This window comes from Baudoinia panamericana (genome assembly GCF_000338955.1).
Source record: "Baudoinia panamericana UAMH 10762 unplaced genomic scaffold BAUCOscaffold_15, whole genome shotgun sequence".
NCBI lineage: Eukaryota > Fungi > Ascomycota > Dothideomycetes > Mycosphaerellales > Teratosphaeriaceae > Baudoinia > Baudoinia panamericana.
In genome coordinates this window covers 823,494-851,484 of record NW_006911271.1, presented here as the reverse complement: position 1 = coordinate 851,484, position 27,991 = coordinate 823,494, and the positions used below count along the sequence as shown (strand labels likewise).

The 27,991-nt window shown below is 54.9% G+C and overlaps 10 protein-coding genes across 10 annotated transcripts; 3 read left to right on the top strand and 7 right to left on the bottom strand.

Moving 5' to 3' along the window:
• Positions 1-201: 201 nt before the first annotated feature.
• On the bottom strand, positions 202-1,596 carry BAUCODRAFT_329252 (uncharacterized protein). The gene has a single exon (XM_007683573.1). It carries the CDS (start codon positions 1,293-1,295, stop codon positions 339-341), a length of 957 nt encoding a protein of 318 aa, XP_007681763.1. The 5' UTR covers positions 1,296-1,596; the 3' UTR covers positions 202-338.
• An 892-nt stretch (positions 1,597-2,488) lies between these two features.
• Positions 2,489-7,600, bottom strand: BAUCODRAFT_39634 (uncharacterized protein). The gene is made up of 2 exons (XM_007683241.1): positions 7,214-7,600; positions 2,489-7,158 (listed from the first exon to the last, which is right to left on the bottom strand). Exon 2 carries the CDS (start codon positions 7,137-7,139, stop codon positions 2,736-2,738), a length of 4,404 nt encoding a protein of 1,467 aa, XP_007681431.1. The 5' UTR covers positions 7,140-7,158; positions 7,214-7,600; the 3' UTR covers positions 2,489-2,735.
• A 728-nt stretch (positions 7,601-8,328) lies between these two features.
• Positions 8,329-11,428, bottom strand: BAUCODRAFT_152707 (uncharacterized protein; the record flags this gene model as incomplete). The annotated part of the gene is made up of 3 exons (XM_007683572.1): positions 8,329-8,733; positions 8,784-11,257; positions 11,311-11,428. The coding sequence occupies 3 exons, from the start codon at positions 11,426-11,428 to the stop codon at positions 8,329-8,331; spliced, it is 2,997 nt and encodes a 998-aa protein (XP_007681762.1).
• Positions 11,429-12,553: 1,125 nt separating this feature from the next.
• BAUCODRAFT_57233 (uncharacterized protein) lies at positions 12,554-15,110 on the top strand (the record flags this gene model as incomplete). Its single annotated transcript, XM_007683272.1, has 2 exons — positions 12,554-13,954; positions 14,016-15,110. Coding segments are annotated over 2 exons (2,496 nt in total), but the record flags the coding sequence as incomplete, so codon positions are not given.
• Positions 15,111-15,230: 120 nt separating this feature from the next.
• BAUCODRAFT_329043 (uncharacterized protein) lies at positions 15,231-16,281 on the top strand. The gene has a single exon (XM_007683571.1). It carries the CDS (start codon positions 15,333-15,335, stop codon positions 16,140-16,142), a length of 810 nt encoding a protein of 269 aa, XP_007681761.1. The 5' UTR covers positions 15,231-15,332; the 3' UTR covers positions 16,143-16,281.
• Positions 16,255-17,731, bottom strand: BAUCODRAFT_152704 (glycoside hydrolase family 10 protein; the record flags this gene model as incomplete). Its single annotated transcript, XM_007683570.1, has 7 exons — positions 16,255-16,377; positions 16,444-16,659; positions 16,714-16,817; positions 16,870-17,088; positions 17,151-17,204; positions 17,270-17,418; positions 17,478-17,731. 7 exons carry the CDS (start codon positions 17,729-17,731, stop codon positions 16,255-16,257), a joined length of 1,119 nt encoding a protein of 372 aa, XP_007681760.1.
• Positions 17,732-19,083: 1,352 nt separating this feature from the next.
• On the top strand, positions 19,084-20,048 carry BAUCODRAFT_152703 (uncharacterized protein; the record flags this gene model as incomplete). Its single annotated transcript, XM_007683569.1, has 6 exons — positions 19,084-19,156; positions 19,210-19,340; positions 19,404-19,600; positions 19,653-19,748; positions 19,805-19,880; positions 19,938-20,048. 6 exons carry the CDS (start codon positions 19,084-19,086, stop codon positions 20,046-20,048), a joined length of 684 nt encoding a protein of 227 aa, XP_007681759.1.
• A 33-nt stretch (positions 20,049-20,081) lies between these two features.
• On the bottom strand, positions 20,082-21,214 carry BAUCODRAFT_127345 (uncharacterized protein; the record flags this gene model as incomplete). Its single annotated transcript, XM_007683568.1, has 2 exons — positions 20,082-21,141; positions 21,192-21,214. The coding sequence occupies 2 exons, from the start codon at positions 21,212-21,214 to the stop codon at positions 20,082-20,084; spliced, it is 1,083 nt and encodes a 360-aa protein (XP_007681758.1).
• Positions 21,215-22,108: 894 nt separating this feature from the next.
• Positions 22,109-23,376, bottom strand: BAUCODRAFT_39621 (uncharacterized protein). Its single transcript, XM_007683240.1, has 3 exons — positions 22,906-23,376; positions 22,296-22,841; positions 22,109-22,242 (listed from the first exon to the last, which is right to left on the bottom strand). Exons 1-2 carry the CDS (start codon positions 23,009-23,011, stop codon positions 22,567-22,569), a joined length of 381 nt encoding a protein of 126 aa, XP_007681430.1. The 5' UTR covers positions 23,012-23,376; the 3' UTR covers positions 22,109-22,242; positions 22,296-22,566.
• An 859-nt stretch (positions 23,377-24,235) lies between these two features.
• On the bottom strand, positions 24,236-27,879 carry BAUCODRAFT_39617 (uncharacterized protein). Its single transcript, XM_007683239.1, has one exon. It carries the CDS (start codon positions 27,775-27,777, stop codon positions 24,565-24,567), a length of 3,213 nt encoding a protein of 1,070 aa, XP_007681429.1. The 5' UTR covers positions 27,778-27,879; the 3' UTR covers positions 24,236-24,564.
• Between the last annotated feature and the right edge of the window lie 112 nt (positions 27,880-27,991).

Here is a 27,991-nt window from a genome sequence, read left to right as displayed (position 1 = left end):
GGAGAAAGTACTGCATGGAAAGGTGACCCGCGGTCCATATTGATTGCTGGTATCGTGCTATGAAAACCCAAGCTCTGTAGACGTGCTTAGACATCTCCCAAAGAACCGCCAGATGCAAGTTCGAGACGCCTGAAGCTCCTCGCTTAGATAGCATACGCTGCTGTGCTTCCCATTACTCCTCAAGCGCCAGGCTCTGAGAGGTCGTCGTCCACTTCCAGCAGTAACCTTCGTAATTCATTAATGAAATATCGAGCCGACATTGTCAGCTCTCTGATCAAACGCTGTCGTCAAACGTGCCGCCAAGAATCGAAGACCGTCGAGCAACCGGCCAACTTCACTTAGAATGACGGCTTCTCTTCGCTCACAGCCACAGGCTGTGCCGTCTCAGTGGGTATCTTTATCGAAGCGCTATCCTCCGCAACTGCCTCAAGCTTCTCCTGCTTGATCTCCGGCTCTGCCGAAGTTGTCTCGCGTTTCGAGCTGTCATGCTCAACCTTCCTCCTCTTCCACAGATTACCGTCCGGCACGGTGTCTAGAGGCGTTCTGCAGTAAGTCACGGTCCTTGTGACGACCTGCTTGACGTACATCTTGCCAGGCTTGTTAATCACCTCAGTATCAATATCCCGAGGCGAGAAGGATGCGCTCCACGGCGCTGCGCTGAGCGGCGTGGAAGACATCAAATATGGTGAAGCTATCGACCTGGCTGACGGTAGTCCTGCTGTTGATAGAGGTGATTGTGGGATCGTGAGTTTGCGCGGAGTACGCGCTGAACCTGGTAGAGTAGGCTTTGCAAACGGTGACGGTGGGATCATTACACGCGGCGATTCGGGTCGGTGCCGCCGAGCTGTGCTCGCTGCGCTGTTCGAAGATGCCGTGCTTTGGGTGGTAGATGTTGTTGCCGTAGACGTGGTGGAGTCGTAAGAGGTGTTGCGCGAAAGCGGAGGTTGCGACATTGGACCGCTGAAGGAAGACTTGTCAGATGCCTTTTCCGAGGCTTTGTCGAAACACTTGTCGGCGTTGAAGCTGAAGCGCGTGCTGGTACCGGTTGGTGCCGGACTCATCATGGCAGGTGACATGCTTTTCAGGAAGTCCAGGTAGGCTGACGGCGGAGTGATAGGCGTCTTGAGATCGTTCTCTCTCTGCTTTTGGAAGCTTGGAGAGGCAGCCATCGGACTGCGCATCTCGGACGGAAAAGTACCAGATCCAGGAGTTTGCAGGGATGACGAGGAAGTGCTCGACCTCTTGTCGAACCCAGCAGCAGCCAAGGTAGCAGTAGCAGTGACCGAAGCAGCCATGGTGGCGTGTCGTCGCTTGAGACGGAAATGAGTGACCGAAGAATCAAATGAATGAATCGGTAGAGAACTGGACGACACCCAAGACCTGCGGTCCCTCGTAAGCAAGGAGCTCACCGGTTCGTGGCGAGAAGCAAGAAGGCGAGCCTTGTGACCGAGAGGCAAGCAGACGCAGGGCTTAAAGGGAGATTCGACTGGGCTCACCTGACAGCTCCTGGCGGTGCTTCGCCGCAGCACAGTCCTGCTGCTGCTGCTGCTCGAGGATACATGCAGCGCACAGCGCTGCACCGACCGGCGGCTCCTAGACTATTCTTGGGGCGGGCGCGTAGAGCCCGCAACGTCTGAAATCTGTCAAGCTCCCGGGCGCCGGTGTGCGATGCAGTCGACCGAAGATAAAAGACCAATGAGATGTCGACAACGGAAGCTAACCAGCACTATATTGCAATTCCGGGAGACGCGATTCGCTAGAGGCAGCCGTTAAGCGCCCAGCCAGGATGTGTCTGCGAGACTGTTTGATTGGCGAGCCTGTCGCCGCAAGACCTTTAATCCGAATCAAGTCTCGATCGTATCCTGACGTTGTGCTGCTGTGCTGTGCCTTACGGGCGTCAAAGGCAGCTCTGGGCGCTCTCGCGCTGTGTAAAGGTGATACGGTCGATGGGACCAATGAAGGCAGTGCCGAGGATGCAAGCCACAAACAATAGGCTTCTTCTGGAAGACGCGAAGAACGACTGGGTTACGTGATTTACTCTGCCTACTGCATGCGGCACACGCATCTTATATACTCCTGGCTTACATTGCAAGCGCTCATTGTAGGCGCTGTACAGATGCTGAGCGTATTCGTCAGGGTTCTTGCCTGCTCCATGAACTATGCTGAACGTTTTGGGCAGCCATTGCATTGGTGTTCGTTCACTTGCTGACGAGAAAAGCACCCTTAGACGCGCGTCAATCTACTACCCACCTTCGGCGTGACGCCTGTTGTAAAGAGGCTTGATATTGCGCTTTCATGCCATCCATTAAGCTGGCACATTGGAGTTGCACAACTGACGACATCGGAAGCGCCGACAAGATCTGTGTGCCGCACCGTGTTCGACCTCAAGGGCTGACGTTGTGGGCGCTTCTCAGGTGAGTGTTGCGTGCAACCTGTTGATTAGATCTCTTGGTATCGATCGAGCCGTGTTCGTCGGGGGAGTGAATGGTCTACGGTAATGGGGAGAAGCCCAGATACCATTCGAGCGCCGTCGCCAACACATCAGGCACCTGTTGACAAGCGCTGAATGCCCGTATTCGGATGGAAGATCAAATTATGTGTTGCACTAGCAACCTATGTACAGTACGGTGCCTGTCGCGCCCGCGCTTACTCTACCACAAGGCTAATCGGTAGACGCTCATAACACTTGATACTCTTCAAGGTAAAACCCGCATCCTTCTCTCAAACCCCATCGCTTATTGCAACTTCTGCAAAAACACTGGAACGTCGCTCAAATCAAGTCCGAAATCTTGGCTCATCTTCTTACTCTTCCTCCTTCCTCCATCACCCCCTGTACGTGTACCCGCACTCCCAACGAAGCCGGCACCCCTCTCCCAACCGTAGCCAAGCCCGCCGCTATAACGATCGCCTAGCGAGTCATTGCTCTTGTTCGACTGGTGAGTATAGGTTGTTGACTGTACCAGCGATGGCACGCTTGCACTAGCCTCGTCGTTCAGCTTGGCCAGGCTCTGAGCTCTCGAGTGCTCCGCGAGCGGTGCCTTCGATGGCGCATATGGGATGAAGTTGCCCGAAGGCGTGCGAACGTGTCCACCAGGACTGCGTGAGCGGCTGATGGTTGATGTAGTCGTCGTGACCGTCGCGTATGTTTGGGTGGAGTAAGCAGTGCTTGAGCGAGGCACATCCTGCTTGATGGGCCGTGGATCCCAAGACTTCACAGTGACGAACGTTGAGGTCGAGGCTGTGGTGACGGCGCTGTCGGTGCGCGGCACATCCTGCTTGGCAGGCCTGTTCTCCTTGTCGTCCACGATAAGGTCACGATAACCGTTGGCATGCTGTGCCGCAGCATCTGTTGGCCGGTCCCGGGCGTTCGCGCGCGCGGCGTTCTCCGCTGCCAGAGGCGTTATATAACGTGACACCACAATAGACGGAGACTTCGTAAGCTGCGTTGTATAGCACGGTACCGTCTCGGACGGCTTCCTTGAACCGGGCGGAAACTCGGCCGATATTATTGACGCTGTGTCGATGGGCTTTCCTAGAGCGGCGCCAATGGATTCGCGACGCTGGCGCCACGCCTTGGCCTGCTGTTCCCAGCCAGGCCAGCCTGGGTGCTGAGCATCATGAGTGGGAGACTGAACGACCTGAACGTCTTCTTTCTCTGCTGTAGTCGTCGAGATCGACTGCTCGGATCCGGAGCCAGAAAGTTCGCGGACCATGACACTGACTTCAGCAGCATACTTCACGCCTTCACGCTCCACGGGGTGGAGTACCTCCACACCTGCACTTTCCGGGATTATGATCTCCTGGTGGGCTTTGTACTGACTGATCCGTTTCGTCAGCTGCGGCCTCACTGGAGTCTGTTGCAAGTCCTCCGCACTGGCGTTGGCGGACCCAGAAGGTGAGGAGTTAGCGCTGTCCTTGAGCTTCTTAGCAACCATCAAATCGGCTCTCGACGCTTTCTCTGCGACATCTGCCGGCAGCTCGGGCAGAGGTGGAATGCTCTCGGCGTACATGCTGTGACGTCTGTTCAATGCCGGAGACTGCTGAGGCGTGCTTGGTTGGGAATTCGTCTTCTGCTGCCAGTCTGGGAAGCGATCCTCGACCGAGATCGACGATCGTGGGCTTGCTCTGCCTTTACTTCTGCTCCTGCCGGATGTTGGCGTTGCTACCCTGGGTCGAGCTTCGAACTGCTCTTTCTCCTGTCTGGCAATGTCTCGACTCTTCATGCGAGCCAGTTCGCTGGCAGCCTCGCTATCCATGCCCCTCACTGCCTTACCCTTGACCAGACCAGTGCTGATCATGTATGGTGACTGCAGCTGATGAGCGGCTGCGCTTGGTAGCGTTGACGTTGCACGCTGTACTTGGTTGGTGGCTATATCGTATGATCCCGAGCCCAGCGTACGAGCAACGGAGCTGAAGTCCGTCCAAGCCGGCACATTCTCATCGCCAGGACTCACATCCCCTTTGTCTCCCTTCTGCTCCACCGGCTTCCCCAGCATGACGTTCCCCAGCATGACGTCGAGACTCGACCGCTTTGACGCCTTGCTGCGTGTGCGACTTCCGCTTTTGCCACGCAGCTTCGCAATGCTCCAGCCACGTTGAGCCTCCGGAGTTTCGTCGGCGGATACATCGTGACGGATGCTGTTCTCTCTTCCTCGGCTACGGCTCCGAGACCGGCATCGTGACAACGGTAGCGACTCGACCACGGCCGCAGGAGCTTGCTCTACGGGCTCAGGAGCGCCATCGGGTGCAGACTGTGTCTCTGATTGCTGCAGAAGATCCGGCACAGGTTCCATCTCAGGCTCCGGTAAAACTTCAACTGCACTTTCAGCTGGAATGGGTGGTGCTGGCTCCGCTATCAGAATGCTATCAGCCCAGCCCAGCGGCTCGGCTCGAGCTCGAGCATCTACCGTTGGGGCACTGGCACCAAGCTCACGGTCGTCGAAGACTAGCGGCGAGGGTGGTTCAAAGGGTGGAAGCGACGGGGCGCTGAAGCTACGGGAGCTGTCACCAGAGAATTGTCGTGACTGTTGATGAGCTGCAGGGAAGCCGTCGTCACCGGCCGGAAGCTCCACGGCATGGGAAGCCTTGAGCTTCTGGCGTTGATCTCGCCGTTGCTTTTTGACTGATGCTGGCATAGGCTTCTGGAGCTTTCGATGTTGCTTAACAGTTTGCTGACCTTTCTTCGGGTCCGCAGGCGAGCTTCCCAGAGAATCCAGTTGAGGGATCACTTCGGTTGACACATAATCGGAGTTCATGACCGCTTGGAGGCTGGTGGTCCGATCAGCTTTCATCGTGTGAAGAGGCAAAGTGGACGGAGCTGCTGTTCTAAGTGATGGCCGCAGATCCGTCAGCAGACTTGGCGAGGCAAGAATGTCTTCAAAGCTGTAGAGACTCTTCGCGACGGATGCCGCAATCGATGCTGTCTCGGCTTGCTCGTCTTGCTCGTTGACTTCTGCGAGGAGGTTGCGCTTCGGTGTTCGCAAGGGGGGTGGCGAAGTGCGCTGTTCGTCGAAAGAGGTCCTGCCTTTGCGAAGTGTGACGTCCGAGCCATAACCACTATCTACCTTGTGAGGAGGGGATGGGCGCATTGGCCAAGGCAGTTGCTCGTGCTCTTCGGAGTGTATCTCTGGGATCTCTGCTGACGCTTTGGTCGTCTCAACCTTGACGTCACCCTCGCCAGTGAGCTTCGAAAGTGCCGCTGCCGGCGTGCCACGCTCCAGTCCTTCCATGTCGTCCGCATCACTGTCGTACACAGTGCTCAATCGCAAAGCGAACTCTCTTAGAGCGCTGCTCTTCTCTTCAGGTGGGATAGCGGCGGCAGCAACGACAGATTCCGGAGTAAACTCGCCCGAAAGATGCGATGCACGATGGCTTTGGCGCTGTGCCCATCTCGGCGCAGGTGCGTCGGAGGCGGGTGACACGCTGTCGCGGTCAATGCTCTGCTTGGAAACTTTCGTGTTGAGGGCAAGGCCGGTGCGAGAGACAAGTGATTCCTCTGAGAGCGCAGAGATTGTTGATACCCTCTGGGCGCGGTCTTTGCGTTGCTGCAGCGCCTTGTCGGAGCTCAGGATACGTTCACGGATGGTAATTGACTCCTGACTAGGTTTCGGCCGCACCACATCGACACTGGCGCGGACAGTGATGATCTCGTGACTGGGCTGAGCACGCACCACATCCATGCTTGCACGACCTCGAGGTAGTTCAACGCTCGGGCGACCTTCTGACGAGGTAAAGTAGCCTTCTTCTGCTTTGGCGTCCACCTCGTTACACGGGACAATGCCCATTGGCGTCCTGATGCTTGGTTCCGGAGAAGCAGCTCCATTAGTGATGCGAAGGGTTCCAGGTCTGTAAGCGCCAGCAAAAGCGTACGGCATGTCTGACGGCGTGATCACGCGGCTATGGTGATGGCTGCTGTCATCCGCCAAATCCAGTGCGGCGATACTGCTTAGTGACGTTGACTTCTGGTGAGATATAGTCGGCTGCGCCCAGGCGCTTTCTCTGTTGTTCCGGACCTTCTGCGTTTCGTTGAACGTTTGGCTAGGTTTACGAAGAATATCCTCCGTCGGGCCACCGCGTGTGGCGAACCCAGGTGGGAGTACTGATCGTCTCTGTGCCGGTGGAGGTGTAGGGAACGTCATCTGCTTGTCCGCGTCAAGAATCCTCGGGCTAGTGACCGTCTCGACATCCTTGGTTGGGAGCAATGCTCGGTGCAGGGCTACCAGCTCTTCTGGAGAAGCCGTCTTCTTAAGCTCCTGCAGCAGGGAGATGGCTTGCTCGATATCAATAGCCTGGTCCTTTTTCTCTGGCACTGCCGACAGCCGCTTCGGGCCAACACTGTCCAAGGTAGAGGAAGAGGATTGTGCACTAGCGTTGACCCCGACCTCCAGGGTAGACGAGCGTCGACGCGAGAACCGTTGGCCCAAGAGCATAGTGGTGGTCGTGACAGATTCTTGCGACTGCCCTTTGATGGTCTCCGGAAAGGTACCAAGCAGTTGCTCCCTTAACAGCTGTCGGGCCTCTGGTTGTCTGAGCTTCTCGTAGCTCGTTCGTAATGGAAGTTCGAAGCTAGGTGCTCGTGGAGACTCGGTAGGCTTTGTTAGACCACTGTCGTTGGTGCGAGGTTTCGTCAGCTTCGTCATCCTGTAGCGATCATGCGTACTGAAGGGAACATCATCAGCACTGATGCACATTGCAGGAACATCCATGCACATACGTAGCGAATAAAGGGAGTGTGAAGCGAAAGCGTTGGCTCAATACATTGGATCAGCGAGTGAATGGTCGAAAGCGGTCGGCTTTGAGAGGCCAGCAACAAGGCCAGCAGGCTCGTTAAGCAGGCTTCGCCCTTGACGGGTTATACATGCAGCTGTCCGTGATGAAGACTGGGAAGTGGGGCAGATAATAAGGTAGGGTTGGAGGCGCCGTTGCTATGGGGCCGGCACCGGGTGTCTCACAAGTGCTCAGCCATCAACGGTGACGACCACGGCGCGAAACTCGTGAATTTGACAATGTCGATGCTCCTCAGCCGACAGGAAGCAAGCGAACTATCCTCAAAACAAGGCTCTCTCGTGTTGCTTCTGGGTTAGACGCAAGCGCCTCACAGAGATACCGAAAGGTTGAAATGAAGGTGGCAGCCCAAACCTGCATTCAATCACGAGCACGAAACTTGAAACGAGGCGAGAGCCACAGGTGCTAAACCGCATCGGCTGGATCGGTGGCAGGGCTATCGAAGTCGACCAGTGAGATCAAACGCTGTGGTTGCCGCGTTCTAATCTTGAGTCGCACTAAGCTCGTGGAACGTGCTCCAACTGTGGCTGTGTGGCTGGTGTCTTCCAGCCGAGGCCAAGACCTCATGTCGTCTACACGGCGTGGCGCTTGCGACTGGAGATCGATGGGTCTGAGCGCTGCACGACTCTTTCGTTACTCGGATCATGCCAGACCTACAAAGGAGGCGGTCTTGATATCAGACCGTGGGGCCACGGTTAATGAGGCTGGTGCACGTTCGAACGAGCTGAAACGATCCGTGAAGGATCACGGCTGCATGTATAGGTAGCTGCCGGTGCTGCGCTGGGAAGTCTTGAATCCAAAAGCCACCCCCAGACGCGTAGGCGGCGCCAAACCTCAATCCGAGTTCTTCGCACCACCGAGTTGCAGGCTCTCGTGAAGCAACCAGCCTCGGCTCTTGGCTATTACCATGGTCAAACAAACTTCAGTCTTAGTCGGACAGACTCCACCCTAATCCTGTGAGTAGATACGCGTGCTTAGGATCGGCATGATCGTTGTAGGTCTATAGTCTACTCTATGCCAGCCAAAGAAACGCCACAGGTGCTTTCATTCCAACTTCGTCCTCTTCGTATCCGCCTTCGCCATGAAATAATTCCGCTCCACAAGCTTCAATACTTCATCGATCAAGATGATAGGTGCACTCCAGCCCAGCACCAACTGCCACTCGCCCCAACCTAATGGCACAATGCCGAAGATACCCTGTAGGATAGGCGTGTAGAGCAAGATGAAGTGTAGAATCATCGACAGCATGATGGCGTAGACGAGGATCATGTTGTTCCAGAGTGGTAGGGTAAGAAGCGATTCTGACGAGGAGAGAGCGTTCATGGCGTTAAGCATTTCGATTACCACCAGTATGCTAAGCGAGATGGTCGAGGCGGTTCGAGAGGCGTCGTTGCTGAACATCTCGCAGCCGATCTCTGGGAAGGTGGTCGTGCAACGGTGGAAGTGCGTCTGCGTGCTGTCAGTGTCTGCTTGGAGTCGAAGTACGCCTGTTGACTTACCAACTGCCAGAAGGTGATTTGCGGTCCACCTTCATAGAACATGAACCACCACGCATATCCGCCGACCGTCGCCAGACCAACATACGTGCCAATAACCATGTAGCGGAAAAAGAGCCATCCACCAACAAGCGGCTCGTCCCTCTTCCTCGGCGGTCGCTTCATCACATCATGATCAGGCGGGTTAAAACTGAGTGCCGTAGCAGGTAAGCCGTCCGTCACCAAGTTTACCCACAGAAGCTGGACTGGTATGAGCGCCTCAGGCATGCCGAGAGCCGCCGTCAAAAAGATCGAAACGACCTCGCCAATGTTGGATGAGATCAGGTATCGAATGAACTGCTGAGTGTTGTTGTAAATGCTCCGTCCTTCTTCCACCGCCACCTCGATGGTCGCAAAGTTGTCGTCTGCAAGCACCATGTCCGCGGCAAGCTTGGCAACGTCGGTACCCGTACCCATCGCGACTCCGATGTCGCTCTTCTTCAGTGCAGGCGCATCGTTCACGCCGTCTCCAGTCATTGCCACGACCTCGCCGGCAGACTGTAGGAGGTCGACAAGCTTCGACTTGTGCGTCGGTTCCGTACGTGAGAAGAGTGATGCGGTCTTGGCAGCCTTGAGCTTCTCGTCATCGCTAAGACTGTCGAATTGGCGCCCGGTGTAGCTTTTGCCCTTCAGGTCCTCCTGCTGACCGAACACGCCAATCTGTCGGCATATTGTCTCGGCTGTGTTCTGATTGTCGCCAGTGATGACCACCACACGTATACCGGCCTCTCGGCACTTGCGGATGCTCGCTGCCACCTCCGGACGAGGCGGATCCAGCATACCGACCAAGCCTAGGAACGTCATGCCTTGTTCAAGCTGCTCGTACTCCGTTGTCGTCTTCGCCTTGCTAGCAAGTGTAGTATCGGGACTGTCAATGCTGGCTAGCGCCATTACACGAAGCCCACGATTACCATACTCCGTCACTTCGTCGTGTAGTAATGATGCAACCTTACTCGACAGTGGTTGGCGCTTTCCGCTACTGCCAACAAGGCAGTGCGTGCAACGAGCCAGTATTGACTCCGGCGCACCCTTAACGAGGAGCCTCTTCGAGCTGCCATTACCAACGAGTACGGACATGCTCTTGCGGTCACGAGAGAACTCATAGATTGCAAGCTTCGGTGCCTTCTCCTCGTAGCGCTTGCTGACGTGATGAATCTTTGACATCGGTGTAAGACTGGAGCGCTGGGCATTGTAGGATGCGTCAGTAGTCCCGATCTTTTCTGCGAGCACTCTAAGAGCGCCTTCCGTTGGCTCGCCCACGTTGTTATACGTGCGGTGGTTGCTGTCATACGACAGTGTGGCGCCATTACACAGTGCTGCAACCTCTGTCATCTGTGCGATTGTACTCGAGGACGCAGCTGGATTCTCGATCACTTTGCCGTCCTTGGAAACAGCGCCCTCCGGAGCAAAGCTCGTGCCCTCAACACTCAGTTCCTCCAGTCCAGAGCCGTTGTCGTTGATGTATACGACGCGATTCACGCTCATTTGGTTCGTCGTAAGAGTGCCAGTCTTGTCGGAGCAGATCACACTGCAGCTTCCCAGCGTTTCCACGGAAGGCAGCGAACGAACGATGGCATTCTTAGCTGCCATTTTGCGCGTTCCCAGCGCCAAGCATGTAGTGATCACGACCGCCAGACCTTCCGGAATCGCCGCAACACCCAGTGAAACTGCAATCTTCAGGTAGTAGATCGCACCTTTCGTCCACGAGTTGCCGTGAGAAGGGTCGTTGAAATGCTGAATGTTAATCAACCACACGAGGATGCAGATACCGCTAATCACCTTGGCAAGCATGTCGCCGAAGTTGTTCAGCTTCTCCTTGAGCGGTGTAGGTTGCGAAATTTGAGCGGTGATCGATTCATGAATGTCGCCGATGGCGGTATTCGAGCCTGTCAGGACAACGATCGCATGCGCCGTACCTGTGACGACTGTCGTTCCGGAGAAAAGCATGTTGATCTGATCTTGCTTGACCGCTTGCTGATCCTTGATCGCATCCACATCCTTGCCCACGCTCTCACTCTCGCCCGTCAGGATTGATTGATCGACGCGAAAGCTGTTGCTGTGTATGCTCAGAAGCCTGCAATCTGCCGGTATCCGATCACCAACTGCAACATGCACAATGTCACCCGGTACTAGCTCTTCCGCCTTGACTTCCGACAACCGGCCATTTCTGACAACCTTCGCCTTGTTCGCGCTGTACTCCTGTAACGCAGCAATAGCCTTTTCTGCTGAGCTCTCTTGACTGACGCCAACGATCGCGTTAAGAACCAGGATCGTCAAGATGACGGCCGGATCCACGAATGCTGTCCATCCCTCTCCCTCTTCGAATAAGGCAAGCACGAACGATATTGCTGCGGAGGCAAGCAGAATAATGACTAGTTGATCCTTGAACTGCTCCAGTATAAGCTGCCAAAGCGGCGTGGGTGGCTCCTCAGGTATTGCTAGGCATGTGGTTAGTCTCACGGAGGCACGTGCTAGGAATGATGGCGCATACCATTTTTGCCATATTTCTGTACCGCAGCTTGTACACCCAGATCCGACAGGCCACCTGCTTCTGAAACGCTAAAGTGCTCTAGCACCTCTTTGGGCGCGCGAACGAAAGCGTTGTCCATCTTCACACGGCGGAGGCAGGTTGTTGCGGTATTGTCGTTGTGAAATTGCCGGATAAGTCAGGGAAATGCTCATATAGGATTTGAACGCGGAAGAGACATGGTTCGGATTACCAATTTGTAGGGACAGCTGTTCATGTTGGAGGTTGCAATATCCATAATGTGGACAGAAAGTGGCATATTTCTTAGACCCCGCCGCATCACTTCTCGCCAGCTGGCCTGCCCGCGCCGAAATCTTCGAGAAGCGTGCCTGCAGCGATCGGCAAGCCACAATCCGCTGCCGAGATCTGCGGCATATGCCGATGAACCCTTGCTGCAATGAAGATGGAGATGACAAGGTTGGACGTATGGTATGGTAGACATTATGGCCATAGGGTGTCCTCAAGCGTGAAGTGATCAACGCAGTGATCGTACATAATTTGTATGAAGTCTTACATGGAGCAAAACGTCGCCTGGCAGCGAGTTGGCATCTTCTGTGCGGTCGCCGCGCGTTGCTCCGCGTTCCACTCCGCCTTCGTCGCCTTCGTTTACCGGTTGACAACCTCGTAAACATTGTCAGTGGACTTGACACGGTCTGAGATTTCGCGCCAGGTGGGTCAACGGTGGATGCCCTGAAAAGTTCACCACACCCATCAGTGTTGTATCATGCAAGTTGTGGTCAACAGGAAGATGCGTGTAACAGTGTCGTCAAGTCTCCCGTGTTGCTGGGGCTGACTTGGAATGACGTCTGCTGCCAAGTACTTGGACAACGTTGCCCGTCTTCCGGGAGGAGCTTGAGAGCTTTCAGCTGCTGCAGGTGTTTGGGTAGCTTCAAGGCACAGAGACCCGCGTCTTATTCTGTTAAAGGTCCTAATATACCAGCCTCTTCTACTGCTGTTGCACACCGCCTTTCCTTTGGTTGCAGGGCGATCTTGGTGCTCCGGTTTGGCAGCCTCACTTCACTCTGTCTCAGATTGCAACACTGTACCCAGCTTTGTACCGTCACTTTAATGGCCGCAGTCTGCTAGAGGTTCAACTTGGAATTCTGCGATGCGAGACTGGCACAATGCAATGAGTATCGCAATCACAGACAACATGGCTGTTTCGAACCATCTGTTACCTCGAGATGGCGGGAGTCATCGCGATTCTGGATCCACTTCTGGGACCGCTATATTGGCGGCCTTCATCCCTACCTTCGTCACGGCTCTGATCTATGTTGCCGTCTTCGTGGCCATCCGAAACAACTACCGGAAGATATACGCTCCACGGACGTTCCTTGGCAACATTCCCGAGAAGGATCGTACGCCGCAGGAACGGGCATCCGGTAGCAGCTGGTTCCACGTCTTCCGTACGCTCGAGGATCGCTTTATCCTGCAACATAACTCCTTAGATGCTTACCTCTACCTGCGCTTCCTCAAGATCATCATTGGCATCTCCACTGTCGGCTGCATTCTGATATGGCCAGTACTCTTTCCCATCAATGCAAATGGTGGAGGTGGCGCGACTCAGCTAGACCGGCTTACATTCAGCAACATCGACAGGAATGACTTTCTGTGGGCTCATGTCGCAGTAGCTTGGGTCTTCTTTCTTGGCATACTGGTCTTCATTGCCTGGGAGAGACTTCGTCTGATTGGAGTAAGGCAAGCTTACTATCTTAGCGATGAATACGCTTCACGCCTTTCCTCCCGGACGGTGCTCTTCCTGAATGCGCCACGTGAGGCAACGCAACCAGAGAAGGTGAAAGACTACTTCGGGGAGAATGCTGTCAAGGTCTGGCCTGTGCGAGACACTGGAGATCTGGAACAGCTCGTTCAGCAACGAAACGACACTGCGTACGCGCTCGAGCGGGCCGAGGTTGACTTAGTCATGACTGCGGTTAAGCTGCGCAAACACCAGACGAACGGCGCCAACGGTGCAGGTTCGGTCGAGAGTCAGAATGCTGTACCTCTATCAAAGCGGCCCACTCACAGAAGCCCACCTTTAGTTGGCTCGAAGAACGACACCCTTGACACCACACGTAACAATGTCCAAGACCTGGCGAAGCGCATTGAAGCTCATCGGTCCGCCCCAAGCCGGAACGTGCCTGAGCAGTCTGCAGTATTCGTGTCGTTCGACAGCCAACCCGCGGCTCACAGAGCCTTCCAGATGATCACATTCCAGCCTCGAGTCCCGATACAGGATCGCTATCTTGCAGTGCAGCCGAAGGAAGTACTCTGGACGAACCTTGCCAAACCAGTCACGGAACGCATGTCAAAGGCGTCTCTTGCGCTGGTCTTCATCATAGTTTTCACCATCTTCTTCTCGATACCAGTTGGCCTGATTGGAACTCTTAGCAACGTCAAGAACCTGGCTGATAAGTATAGCTGGCTGTCGTGGATCAAGAATCTACCACCCGTCTTGCTCGGCCTCCTTACTGGCCTCCTACCGCCGATCTTAGTCAGCTCCTTCGTTAGCTACGTACCCAAGCTCTTCCGCCACATCGCAAAGCTCTCTGGAGAACCAACGATACCTCAAGCAGAACTGAAAGCGCAGGCTTGGTATTTCGTCTTCGTAAGTTGACCGTCTGTACCTGGGACAACCTCTGAATGCTGACTACACGCTCCGTCTATAGCAAGTCTTCCAAATTTTCCTCGTCACCACTACAGCCTCAGGAGCTGCAGCAGTGACCCAGCAAATTGCACAGAACCCAGCCTCAGCTACCGAATTGCTTGCTGAGAGCTTACCAAAAGCGAGCAACTTCTACATCACATACTTCATCTTGCAAGGTACAGCCAGTGCAGCTTCGAACCTCTTAAACTATTCCGACTTGTTTGAGTACCTTTTCTACGAATATTACTGGGACAAGACTCCGCGCGAGAAGTTCAACACCTTTGCGCAGATGAAGGGTACTCCGTGGTGCTCATGGTACCCGAAGTTTACCAACCTGCTTGTAATCGCCATTGCTTACTCTTGTATTGCTCCGCTCGTCTTGGGCTTTGCTGCAATCGGCATTCTCTTCTACTATCTCAGCTACCGCTATAACATGCTCTACGTCATTCAGACAAAGATCGATACCAAGGGCGAATCTTACAATCGCGCTCTTCGGCAGATACCAACCGGCATCTACCTGGCTGAGCTATGCCTTATTGGCTTGATGGGAGCTCGCAAGGCTGGAGCACAGTCGGCGCTCATGATTGTGCTCCTTGTACTCACAGCCATCATCAACCTGCTGCTAGACAGGATGCTTCGACCGCTTGAGCTGTATCTCGGCGTTGATATCTGGCAAGAGCAGGAAGTCCCTTTGCTTGCTCAAGAGGACGACATCGACCCCAACGACCAAGAGGCTCTGCATGGCGCATCGCATGCTCGCCGCTTAGGCCTCAAAGTGCTACCCAACCCCGCCCCAAGGGTACTGTCAGACTTCTTCGACAGCATCATCTCCGCCGGCCGGGAGAAGGTGAAGGCATGGCTGAGCGATCCTTCACTGGCACGGGCAGATGAGGCGCAGCATATCACTGAGGCTGACATGGACAGCCTTTACCTCGCTCCTGCTTTCACCTCGAAAACTCCGAAGCTGTGGATAGCGCGCGACTCACTGGGTGTATCGAAGCAGGAGATCGAGCTTAATGATGAGGCAGGCATACCCATGACAGACGAAGCTGCAGAAATCGACTCGGACGGGAAGTTGCATTGGGACCACGACTTCAAACATGTGCCCGTATTCAAGCTGCCAAAGGTTGTCTGAGTACGCCAGCGTGGTTCGGAGATGAATGAATATCGCCGCGGTAACGGAAGATCGACACTGCGAGATCGGCTTATGTAACATTACATGAGGTAGCCTCCGTCACCTCACGCTCAGCCATGTCCACTTGCCTTCTTCACAGGACACAGAATTGACGTCCAGTGGACAATCCACGTGGCCATGCTTGCTGCTTGACACTCCATCACCATGTCCTCCAAGCCGAAGTTGTTCCTGCACAACCACCCTGTCAGTTCTTACGCACAAAAAGTCCGCATCGCTCTTCGCGAGAAAGGCATCGACTTCGACTACACAACGCCGAAAGGTCTAGGTTCCGGCCACGGCGCGCCAACTCTTGATCCGATCAACCCACGCGTTGAGGTACCAGCGCTGGAGGATGGCAACTTCAAAATCTTCGACTCAACCGTCATCCTTGCCTATATCGAGGACAAGTACCCAGAGAAACCTCTACTGCCAAAGAATCCTCAAGCAAGGGCAACAGCTCGTATGATCGAGGACGTATGCGACAATGAGTACGAAGCCGTCAACTGGACCTACGCCGAGATTGCCTGGGCGGAACGTGCAACCGGCGAGCACGCGCAGAGGCTGATCGCCGGAGTCAAGCAGCAGACAGCGGAGATCCAAGCTTGGCTGTCGGAGAAACTTGGTGAGCAGCAATACTTCTGCGGGGACGAATTCAGCTACGCAGATGTTTGTGTCGCGCCGATGCTCAACCGCAGTGTGAACTACGGTTTCGGGCCGGTAGAAGGAAGCCCTTTGCAGCTGTGGCACGCCAGGATCAAGGAACGACCGAGTGTTAAGGCGACTTTTGAGGAGATGGAAGAGGGCGCTAAGGTGATGTCAAAGGGTATGAAGGCCATGTTCACCGAGGGACCGAACAAGCGGCAGTACCGGTCCCATCGGCTCGAGATGATGGTGAAGTTGGGCGGCATTGACGTGGTCATTGAAGGGCTGAAGCGTGACAACATTCGCTTTGGGTGGCCGTCTGCCGATCTGTAGCCTCTGAAGATGATAATGCCAAAGGAGGAGAACAGTGTATTCTTTGAAACGACTGCTTTGAGTCACTACAGAGAAGTTGTCCTTCAACCTGTGCAATGTCGGAGTACTTGATCTAGCAGACAGTGCAGTTCACATCAGTGATGGCCTGATACACTGCCTCATAGGCCGGCTTGCGGGTCAAGTTGGCCCAGTAAAGACAAGCATCGCCTTGCCCTGCGAATGTGCTCGGCACCCACTGCATTGGTCACAAACGTCAGTTTCGTCTCAGGTAGTTCGGTCACGTTTGCTTGACAGGACATACAGAGTAAGCATCATCGAAGTCCCAAACAGTCATACCCTGGCATGCTGGAGTCTTCATGCACGCTTGGATGGTGTTGTAGTAGTCGCTAGCTTGCTGAGCCAGAGTGGCTGGAGTTGGCGGTAGGCTGGGGAAGCGGACGTCGAGCTCAGTCTGGTACATGTTGAGGCCCAGCGAGGTGAAAGACTGCATAGCCTGCATCTGGGCAGAAGCGCCGGGCTGAATTTGTCAGTGTTGTTTAGGAAGGTAGCGTTTCGGCGTAAATAGACTTACAGTCTCGCCAAAGACGAAGTGCGACTCGAAGCCGACTCCGTCGATCTTGATGCCGTACTGCTTGATCAGCTGGACCAATTCCACAGCCTTCTGTTGCTTGGCGCCTGCCTGAGTGTCAGCAAGGTAAGCAGGCAGTCATTACAGAATTGATTGTACCTGGGAATTCGATGTTGTAATCGTTATATACGAGCTTGATGTCTGCCCCAATGCTCTTGACGGCGGCCTGAGCTGCGGCGAAAGCGATGGGAATGTAGTATTTGCCCATGTACTGATAGAAGATTGTATTGCGCCATTGTGCGTTGTCATCAATAGCCTCGTTAACGACATCCCAGCTGTAGCAGTTGCTACCAAAACCCCTGACAGTCTTCGTGATGTCTACGAGAAGTACGATGATTAGTACGATGGGCGGTAACTGCGCGGTACGGACTTGGACTCACGATTGATCATGGCTGCTGCAAGCGTGATGTTGGTCCACGAGTCGTAGGGTTGGTCTACGAAGAGGCGCAATTGTCAGCGAGGCCTCAGTGAGCAAGCTAGACTTATGCCTTGCATTGACATACAACCCAGCTAGGAAGTTCCTCGTGCCAGACGAGATTGTGGCAGCGCAAGTGGGCGTCCTTGCCGGTTGCTTTAGAAAGGGCGACCGTCTGCATGCCTTGGCTGAAGTTGAACGTATTCTGCTGTGGCTCCACGAACTCCCACTTCCTGAGCCCGAAAGGGTCAGCGTTTGTCCCAACTTCTTCAATACCCACAGCTTGACCTACATCGTGTTGCCAGGCGTTGTGGAGCCGAAGATACGGCTGTCATTCCAAACCGTCATGAAGGCCTGGTCATATTGCTCGCCAGAAAAGGTATCAAGCTCAGAACCGAACCAAGCCTTGCCATGAGCGACCGCAGCGCTGTGCAGAAAGGGGGCAGAGGTGTCCTGACGTTCGGCGAGTTCAGGCTCTGGGACAGGAGCAGCAACTGTAAGCGCAACAACGCCGGCGAGCGCGGCGAAAGCACGGAGAGAAGCCATGTGTAGCTATAAAGTGCTGGTGACTCGAATGAGAGAGGAGAAGCAGATTTCGGGCTGTGCTGCGAAGGCTGAAGGAAGAAGGAGGAAGACTCGGGTCTTTATACTCGCCTACGCTCGGTAGTATGGATGCACTTGGTACCTTTGACAAAATCTAAACGGTAGCGATACTCCCCTCGATGCACTCCGAAAAGGTCTGAATGGTCCAGACCTTGCACCATGCGCGTCGAGCCGACAGTGAACAGCGGTCTGCTGATGAGCGATGGTGATGAACGCCACACCACGAGGCAACCATGCAGGTCACGCTGAGCTAAACAGCCTTGAGTGTCATCTGAACGCCCATAGTGACCAGCCGAGCCGCAAGTAACAGACACCTGCCTAAACAGGCTGAATCGCGCATCCAGTAGCGATTTGAGGCCATCCCGCATGACTGGCAACTGGCACTACGAACACGGTGATTATTCTGCATGTGTGGTGGCGTCGGCAGGCTCATGGAATAGCCAACTTCGTCCCGGCGGAGCGGAAGGGCGAGACCGTACCGAGATGCTTGGTACTATTGGCACCTCTTGTTCATACTGCAGGCCTGGTCAACCGCAGCAGGAGGCTTCCTTCAGACAAGATCTCTGCATGTGCTGCAATGAGAGACACACTTTTCCGGTGGGGTTCACTTTCTGCTATTAGCGAAACCAGCCGAATGCCTGCAGCCTTTGCACGCAAGGCAATGTGCACTCGTGGCAAATGGATGCAGGGTACTGTTTGCTCGGTGGAAGCGTTCAGGGATGTACAAGGTTTCCGTCGGTAATAGCAGCGGTAAATTTGTCCGGCTAATAGCTGTATGGACACGGCCAATGTAGACGGTAGACCGGTTGAGTCTCGGGTCGTTCGATCTTCGACTGACGTGGAGAGATTCCCATGGGGCAGTAAAACCCACAAGGTCTAGGCGGCTAGATTGCTGGTCAAGGTTTATGATGGTCCAGATCGATGAGTGAGTATCTCATAAACCCATGTAGTAGACAGCAGGCTTCCAGAAAGTCGACGCACATGTTGACCACTCCAATGGTAGCGACATCATGCAATTCTGCGTAAAGTAGGAGGTAAAGCAGACTGATGATGGAGCGACTGTAGTGCCGGGACCGCGTAGAGCAGCAGGCTCGGAACGAGCCGACTCCGTCCGGGTCACCCATTTCCTCCTTCCTCGTTTGGTGCTTACTGCTCGCGATAACCACTGAGTCATACGAAGGCAACGAATCCTTCGGGAAGTAGGCGAACGGGTTGATGAACGCCATGTGTTTGACATCCTGTGCTGTAGAGTGACTTCCACTACCGTGACAAACCATAAGCTAGCATAATCTACTATGTATGAAACAGAGCGCCTAGTCTTGCGCGCCTTCGACCTGGACACCGACCTCGACATCATCATCCGATGGGGTAATTGCACGAGATCACGATGCAAAGGCGGTATTGCTTAGGATATGTGACAGGTAACGATGCCGAATACATGACGCTCCAATCGAGTGGTCCACAAATGCCGGCAACTCGAGAAAGTTCGAAGGAGTTTCTCACAGCTCACATAACCAAGAGTAAACTGCCATTCTTCATGGTGTGCGAGAAGGTGGAGGGAACCAAGTCTTGATTGCTCTTGAAGATCCCGCTGACGGAGAGTCATATTGTATAGCCTGCAGTCTGGCCGGTACAGCTTAACCCCGAGGAGGAGTACTTCAAAGCCCATGTCAAAGCCTGTGGGCCACCAATCGGTACCATCGGCTTACAGGACAGTCCCTTTGACTTCAAGAACCGTGTTGCTGGTTTGGGTATCGGTCTGGCCGATCGGAAACACAGAGCCAAAGGTTACGGAACGGAGCTCATGAATTGGTATCGACCATTGAGCAGGCAGTGAAGGCAGTACTAATCACTGTCTGTTCAGGATGCTTGAGTATGGCTTCATGGAGCTTGGCCTGCATCGAATCGAGTTGAGGGTCTACAGCTTCAACGAGAAGGCGATAAAGCTGTACCGGAAAATGTGAGCGATTGTCCTGTTCGAACAATGACTCGCCCGGCGCTGATGGCAGCTCTCAGTGGGTTTAAGGAAGAAGGTCGGCTCAGGAAGACGTATTTTAGGGGCGGTCAATGGTACGACATCATCTTAATGGCTGTAAGTTGAACGTCTGCGGCACGGCGGGCTGTTTTGGTGCTGATTCAAATGTCCCAGGTGCTCGAAGAAGAATGGTTTGATATTCGGAAGGGACTAAAGGGTCAGGACGAACAGGCTGAACCAGGCGCCACCGCCATCTTGCCAGACGCCAAGCCCATCCTGTCATAGTATTTTTTTCGGCAGCGTTCAGTCCAGGACATGCTACCCTTGTGCCTTGATCATCAAGATTTCGTTTAGAGCCTTTGGGTCCATTGAAGCCATCCGCTTTTGCTGAATGTAGCGTTGCCGCACAGCGTGCCTGTTACCAGCGAACGCAAACCCTTGTTGCGCTGGCGTCGACAGCCGAGAAGGTGTCTCGCTCAATGACTCATTGGACAACAGTACCGCTGATTGAGATGGCGCCTCATCCGGTTCTTGCTTTGCTTGAATGGCCGACTGCTCAACTCGGAGGCGTCGCTTTTCCTCTTTCCGCCTCCTGCGATCCTCTTTCCTTGCGCGCTTTTCCGCCTTCAAGCGTGCTTTCTGAGTTGCAACAGCCTGGTCGTCTCCCGAGTTTGCTGCACGCCTTGCCCTGCGTTCGGCTCTCCGGCGCTGCTTCGCCGAATCGCAATCTTCATCCAAAGCGCTACCAGCAGTCGGAGTTTGACTGGATGTAGACGTCGGCTCGACAGCTGTTTGGTTGTGGTCGTCATACGTATCATTATGAGCCTTTCGCTTCTTCGTGCTGCTCGTTGCTTGCTCGCTGTCTGCCTCTGCCGCGTCCACTTTGCGCTTTCTATCTTTACGGACAGCCTTGACCTCTGAGTCATTGTCGGTTGCGTTCGTTACACTCGCAGACTCTCCGCCCTCGTTCTCGATCCTGTCTCCGACTAACAGCCCGCCGCGCACAAAGTTCATGAACCCGTACTTCTGCGCTTGAAAACTCCGCAGTTCAGCATCCCTAAGCTGCGTCTGATGCTTCTCGACATCATCAACACTCTTGCCGTTCAACCTGCCAAAGATGCCAGATAGAGTACTCAGACCGAACGTCTCAGCGTTGGCTTTGCCCCCGATCTTTGCGCCCAGGCCTAGATTGTCCTCCCGCAGTAGAACCTTGATATGCGATGCATTTGCCGCAGTGAAGTGACTCGCATGCGCTGCATCTTCTGCACCGAGGTAGTCTCCAGGCTTCCAGCCCTGCGACGTGAGTATACGGTGGCCAAAGTTGTCACTGGAGCGAGACCAAGCGGTGTTGTTCGGGTCGTGCGATAGCTTGTTGCGCCTATTAAGGCATTAGTACAATGTGCTTGAAGCAAACCAACCATTGAGAACCTTTTCGGCGCCCCCAGCCCCATAGCAGCTGAATCCTGGCGGCACGTATACCGTGGAAAGTGATCACCTTGAAATTCAGCAGTGGACAATTCTCGAGGCGGCTTTAGCGGGCTTAAAGCAGACGTTTCGCCATTGGCCGGATCAGGCCGGGGCTAATGGAAGGCTGCCGTACACCCACCTCAGGTTGTGGATGTTCCCTGTGCACGGGAAAGGACACAGCCATCAACTAGGAGACTGCTATCTTGCCAGACGATGAGTCTGTGTGAACCAAACAATATCCATTGTTTTTTCCATCGTCTAGGCCACTGCCCTCGTCTACATTCCGAACGCGTGCGAGGCTCGCAGTCGACGAATACATGTATGCTTCGCTCCTAGCCCCGCGCTTCCGTTCGAACGATGCTCCAGATCTGCGTGCTTAAGACTTTCGTATCTCTTCGCTAAACCGCAGTGTCTTATGACCAGTCGCAACCATGATCGCGAGCGGCATGGCGGAAGCCAGCACCTTGATCCCTGATAACTTCTTGAATCGCATCATAGAATTTCCGGATGGCAGCAGGTTCGAAAGGCTGCAGCCAATGACAGACTACCGACGAGACCCCGGAGAAGCACGAATACTATATCATTGTCAGCTTGTACGCGACTTGAATGCGCACAGTACTACTCAGACTTATTCAGATGACTCTTACGTAATGAAGATCAAGGTCCAGTAAGCGGCTGCAACTCTGTGATGCGATGCTTCTTACTTACTGGCAAGAGTGGCCCCACGGCCTGCCTCGGATGACCCTACAGAACCGTTGCCTGGTCCAAGTAACACAACATCCGCCGAATGGAAAGCACTGCAGACGTTTCATGATACACAACTTCCCGGAGTCCCGTGGCTAGTAACCAAAACTTGCATTACACAAGGCAGTCATGGGCCGTTTCCAGGTGGCTACGTTTCATACACCGTCATGACGAAGATGCCGGGTCAAGATATCATGGCGGGCAGATTTTGGAGCCGGGATGATGAGGTAAAGGACGAGATACGGCAGGCTTTCATCACCCGGTTAAAGTACGTTGGGTCTTGGATCATATCCTGCGGCGTGCCGCTGACATCTGCATCAGAAGTATATGGCGCGTCCGCATAGCGCCTTATGATTGCGCACTTCGGAACATCATCTGGTGCGACCAGACGAAGACGTGCTCAATAGTCGACTTCGAGCACTATCAGCCTGCCAAAGATCCCATCAACATGAACGAACGAGAGGAGATGCAACGCTGGGGTATCGTGCAGAGACCGCCACCAAGCCATTGGGCGGTGGAATGGGGTCTGATTAAGGACCCTAACCGTACATGAGCGAACAACATCGAGGCAGAGCAGTGCTAACATGTCTCTTCAGTGGCTGAGAAGCCACCAACTCAGCGGCACACCTGTTGCCGTGGCAATTGCATGGCCCGCCCACTTCTCACTGTTATTGCGCGCGCACCACCATGCATCGATGCCCCCACTGAGCGTGAAGACTGCTATGAGCGTGCCTAACGCATTTCTCTGGCCCTGGAGGCCGAGAATGAGCATGGCGAGGCCGAGGGAGATGTTACGAGCGCCCACTATTGGGAAGAAGAGAGCCGCTTTCTCGTCTGTTGCGATCGAGCCAGCAAACACTCTGGCGCCTAGACGCAGATGACAGGTTAGTAAGGATGTACTGTGCCACTGCTTACTTGGTGGAAGACTCACCTTCAAGAGGCCGGAACTGTGTAGTCGTGCCAAGACCGATCAGCATTATGCCGAATAGCCGAGCCACGTTGTCGGCAATGAAGTTGAGGTTTGCTGTTGTTGCCATTGCGCGTGTACGCTTTGTTGCACTGAGAGTCGATGAGGAACAGCGTTTGTATAGTAGCCCAGCTTCGTGATTGCGATGGTTAGATGAGCTAGAGACGATTGTTTCGTACTCTTTTCGAAGCGGTGTTCTTCTGTGGTGTATTTACAGTACTAATTGCTCGACAGTTATAGAGCATTGTGAGCGACGACGTCAGTCGAGCCGTCTGTGGCTTCGCTCGGTGAGGAGCGCTGAATTCACCCGCGTTCCGAACGCGATTCCTTCAATTCATCCTCCGCCGGCCTTGCGACAGCAAAGATTGTACCTTCGGGCAGTCACATCTCCATCGCGCTGCGCGTGTGGCTGCGACCCTTTCGTCATGATGTCCATCATCGTACTACACTCTTGTAAGGGTTCAGATTGCTGTGCCGACATGGTCGTCTCTGAGTCACATGTTCCATTAACCAATCACAACCCAACGTGCTGACACCGCAGGCCGTATTGGGAAGTAGCCGTTATGATGGAAGGCATCCATCTACTCTCTGTTGTAGTTGCGAACACGTTATTGTTGCTACCTCAACACTAGTAGTCCATCCCAAAGTGACGCAATTTGATGATACTGTGCCAAGCAACGCTGTACACGCAACGTCGCAATGCCGGCAACAACCCGTAGCGCAACGAAGCAGCCCAAGCTCGAAGAGGTCAAAGGCACCGTGACAGAAAAGAAGTCTGCGAACGAGTCCCGCAAACGTAAAGCGCCAGACCAAGTGAAGCAGCCCTCCAAGAAGCGCAATGCTCCGAACGGTAAGCATTCGAAACCTACGACAGCGCCTCGAAATGCTACCACCCAGGACGGTGGCGATTCGGACGACATCGTAACCATCAACCGCGCCCCTGTCCTCGAGCTCTGGTCCGCCTGCGTAACCCACACTGTCCACAAAGGCATTCCCTGGCAGACATGCCTCAGCATCGGCAGCGCAATCGCAGCCCTGACCGCCATAAGCAAAGGCCGCTCCATCGGAACCATTCCCACGCCCGATCCGGACGAGAGCGCCGACAGACGCAGACAACGTCACGAGCAAGCCGAGGAAGAAGGCTATGTTCCCATCGACATCATGGGTTTCCACATCAACCTCGATCACGAACCGCCTGCCATGGCGATGGTGAGTGGCAAGCCGCAGAGAGGAAACGAGGATGTGTTGAGGAGGAAATTTGGAGGCGAGGAGGTCTATGCTCGGGTGAAGCGGGTGTTTGGGGAAGGGGCTGAGGGGTGGGAGGGGCGGGAGGAGGAGTTGGATGGGGCGGCGTTTGGGATGTATGAGTCGTTTAGACCTAGTGTTCCGTCTGGGCGGCAAGGATGGGGGAGTAAAGGGCAGTTGAATTTGCAGACGGTTAAGGACGTTGTGGCGGCTGCTTGATGATGTAATTCGGGGACTGAGTGGTGCGCATTGCACAAAAGTACTGAGCGAGCGAGCGAGCGAGTTGCAATCAACGATTGGACGGACATGAACGTACAGATTGATAGCACGAACGTAGCATTCATAGTTGGGCTGAGAATCTCTTATCATATGGAAAACCTAGTTTGCGACCGTAGTCTCACTCCCCCACCTCCCTCCAACTTCTAACGCAACATTAACAATCGTACTCCCCACCCACAACACGACCAACCCCACTCCAATCCTCCTGCTGAGCATCCACCGATTCAACGGCACCGCCACCAAAAGCCCTATCAGCGTAACCACAAGCGTAGCCCCACTGACGATCAGCGTCTGTCCGACCTCGATATGATAACTCTTGAAATGCACCGGTTGATCGGGATGTTTGTCATGCCGTTTATGCGCCGCGCGGATGAGGATATAACTCCCGCTCAGACCGATGCCGAGGAGGATATTCAGCAGGGGTCCTCCAAAGCAGGCCGACAATGCCATAACGGGATATCCCAAGCGGGCGACAGTGACGTCCGCGACCAGATCGCCAAGGGAATTCCCGACGGCGAAGATGGTCAGACCCATGATCGCGTGGGACATGTTGAGAATCACCGCGAGCGCTTTAAGGGCTCCGACGACTTGGGAGGCAATGGTTGAGATCCAGGCGATGCTTACAATGAAGCCCGCGGCGGAGAGGATGGGGCGGTAGGCGGCCGGGCGGTGGGTCGGGGTTGTAGTGAGTAAGAATGGGATCAGCAGGACTGCCGAGACGAGGAGGGAGATTAGGACGGGTTTGAGGGGCGTGAAGTCGGTGGGTGATTGGGCCCAGATGGCGAGGAGGACGAGGAGGGGCGAGAGGAAGAGGTGGGTTATTGTTAGCCAGCGGTTCCAGTACTCGTCTTTTGCTCCGTGCGGGTTGGGAGGGGTGGTTGTTGTTGCGCCGATGGCAGCCTCGAGGGTGAGCGAGTTGCTGCGTGGAGGCTCGGCTGCAGCTTGGCGGTGTTGATGGTCTTCTGTATCGGCTGCTAGATTCGCTATCCCTGTCCCTGGCCCTGTCCCGGCGGTGGTGATACTATGTCGATGCATGCCCGGCTGCAAACGCTCGTCCAACAGCTGTTCTGCCGTAACGTCCTTGGCGCTGTCAATGACTTCCTCTGGCGCACCACTGGCATGCTTTGAAAGCGCGGAGTCGAAACTGTTGTCCACCGGAGCACCTGCAGACTCATCGCCATTGCTGTCGTTCTCTACTACCGGTAGAGTGATTGTAAGCAGGAACACACTCGGCGCCGCAACGATGCCCAGACATCGCTCCCACCAGTTCTTCTCGCGCCAGTGATAGATGGTTGGGAAGAGCGTCGCCACGATCACGCCTGGCGCGGGTAGGATGCGGTACGGCCACCATTTCACCGGCTTCTCCGGAGGAAGCATCTCCTGCTCCGCGCACTGCGAGACGGGTAAAGACTCTGGCGAGGTGACTGGGGGCGGTAAGTGCAGGCTGGGCGGATGCGAACTACTTGCCGGCGATAGCATGTCATCTCTGTACCGCGGTAGGGGCGAGGAGACGGCGGTTGAAGGGTAAGACGGTAGTTCGGGGCGCGGAATGACGATCTTGGGCAGACGCCGTGCAGATGGCACGCTGCGAGGCGATTGACGAGGGCTGTCCGTGCCGGCGCGCTGTAACGATTTCGGCGCGAAGTGATCGCTCAGTTGACGGAAGATGGTGGGCTTGAATGGAGTGAGGTGGCCTTGCGGTTGGTCTGCGACGGACGTATCGATGCGGAGAGGTGCATCTGACGTCGTGGCCTCCTGCCGAGGCGATTGAGGCTGCGAGTCGTTTCCGCCGGGTACGGCAAGCAGAGAGCGTGGCCGCTCTGGTCGGTTCGCGAAGTCTGATATGTCGATCAGGCTGTGTTGCGGAGGCGTTGCTGCTGCACGTGCGAAATCTGGGTCAAGGCGTAGACTCCCAATATCATTCGTGGATACTGCGCGTGTTCTTGCCGGCGCGGACTTGGGCACATCCAGATGCGCTTTCTGCGTCTCTGGCTCACCACTGTCGTTGACTGTGATCGAGAACGGCGGCCTAGACGCCGGGTCAGAGACTGAAGACATCTGATCTTGCTGCTGCGCTGTAGTAAAGCTAGGATCATCCGAATATCGTCGCGCGTCAAGCGGGATAGTCTGGATGTTTCGCGACTTCTGCAGACTCTTGAGCACTGCCTGAAACTCCAACGCACCCACGAGAGACGGCCGGACGGAGTTGATGGTGTTCTTCCGCGAGCGAACAGTAGGCCTCGTCAGGCGCATATTGCTGCTCAACTCGCTCATCCACCGGTCGCGCGCTTCCTCCTCGTCATCTTCGTCCTGCGGCCCATCCGCATACGGTGTCCCGCCATTCTCCAGCGCGGACCAGTCTTCCATAGAAACGCCGCGGATCATACTCGGCCGTCTGTGGGTACCCTCGGCCACTTCGTCGGGGTCATCGTGATACTCTTGCTCTATATCCATCTCCTCGTTAACAAAATGCCCCCTGGCTGCCATATCCTTCTCTCTTCGCCTTCTGCGCCGTCCAATCCACCAATGCCAGGCCACTACAACCACCACGTAGAAAATGTAATACACCACCATAGCAATGCACTCCCAGAACCGTAGCTTCCCATCCCACAGAAACACCAAGCTGAACGCGGCAGCAACGAGAAAAAAGCCCACATCGCGTACAAAGCTCTTGCGAGCTACGTGAAAGGGTCGGATCAGTGCCATCGACCCAGCCACAACAGCAGTAATGAAACCTGCCGCGCCGAATAGCTCTCCTACCGCTAGACTGCCACTATTCGTGCTCATGGCGGCGAACGTGCTGAAGACGTCGGGACTGCCGTTGCCGAAGGCTAGTAGCGTGACACCAGCCATGCTTTCGCTCATGCCAAGTAGCGACGCGATAGTGCTGAGGTTGATGCAGAAGAAGTCTGACGCGGCGATACCGATGGTGGAGAAGAGCAGGCCGAGCCATGAGACTAGTATTACGAACGCGACCGGTTTCGCCTTGTTCAGTCTGCAGTAGTACAATTCGAGGTAAGCCGTGAAGCCCGCTTCGTCGTCCGGGCAGTGGGAGCGAATGAAGGCGCATTGGTTGGTGGGACTTGCGCGATGGACAAGGCGGCACTCCTCGTCTGCGCTGTCCGGTCCATTGAGGGTGACACGTTTGTACAGGTCATTATGAGCGGTGTTGCTGTGGGCGAGGGTGGTATAGAAGGCCAAACACGCGGCTATGAATACAGTGAGGTAGAAGGCCCTGGCAGCACGATAGCTTGGTCGCCGCGTCTTCGGTGGAGATGGAGGTGGAGGTGGAGATGCGGCCCTGTTGGGCATTGTGGATGTCGACATGAATATCGCATACTGTCAACCATGACACATATTCATTCATACAGGAACAGGACCAAGAGGAGGAAGAGGATGAAAGACATGGAGGCCTCCATTCACTGCCAACTCTTGGCCCGTCTTGGCTCGACGTCGCGCGCACTCGATACGCCACAGTGACGCCGCACAATCAGGGCAGCCGTGGCGCAAGCTCTTCGCTTACATG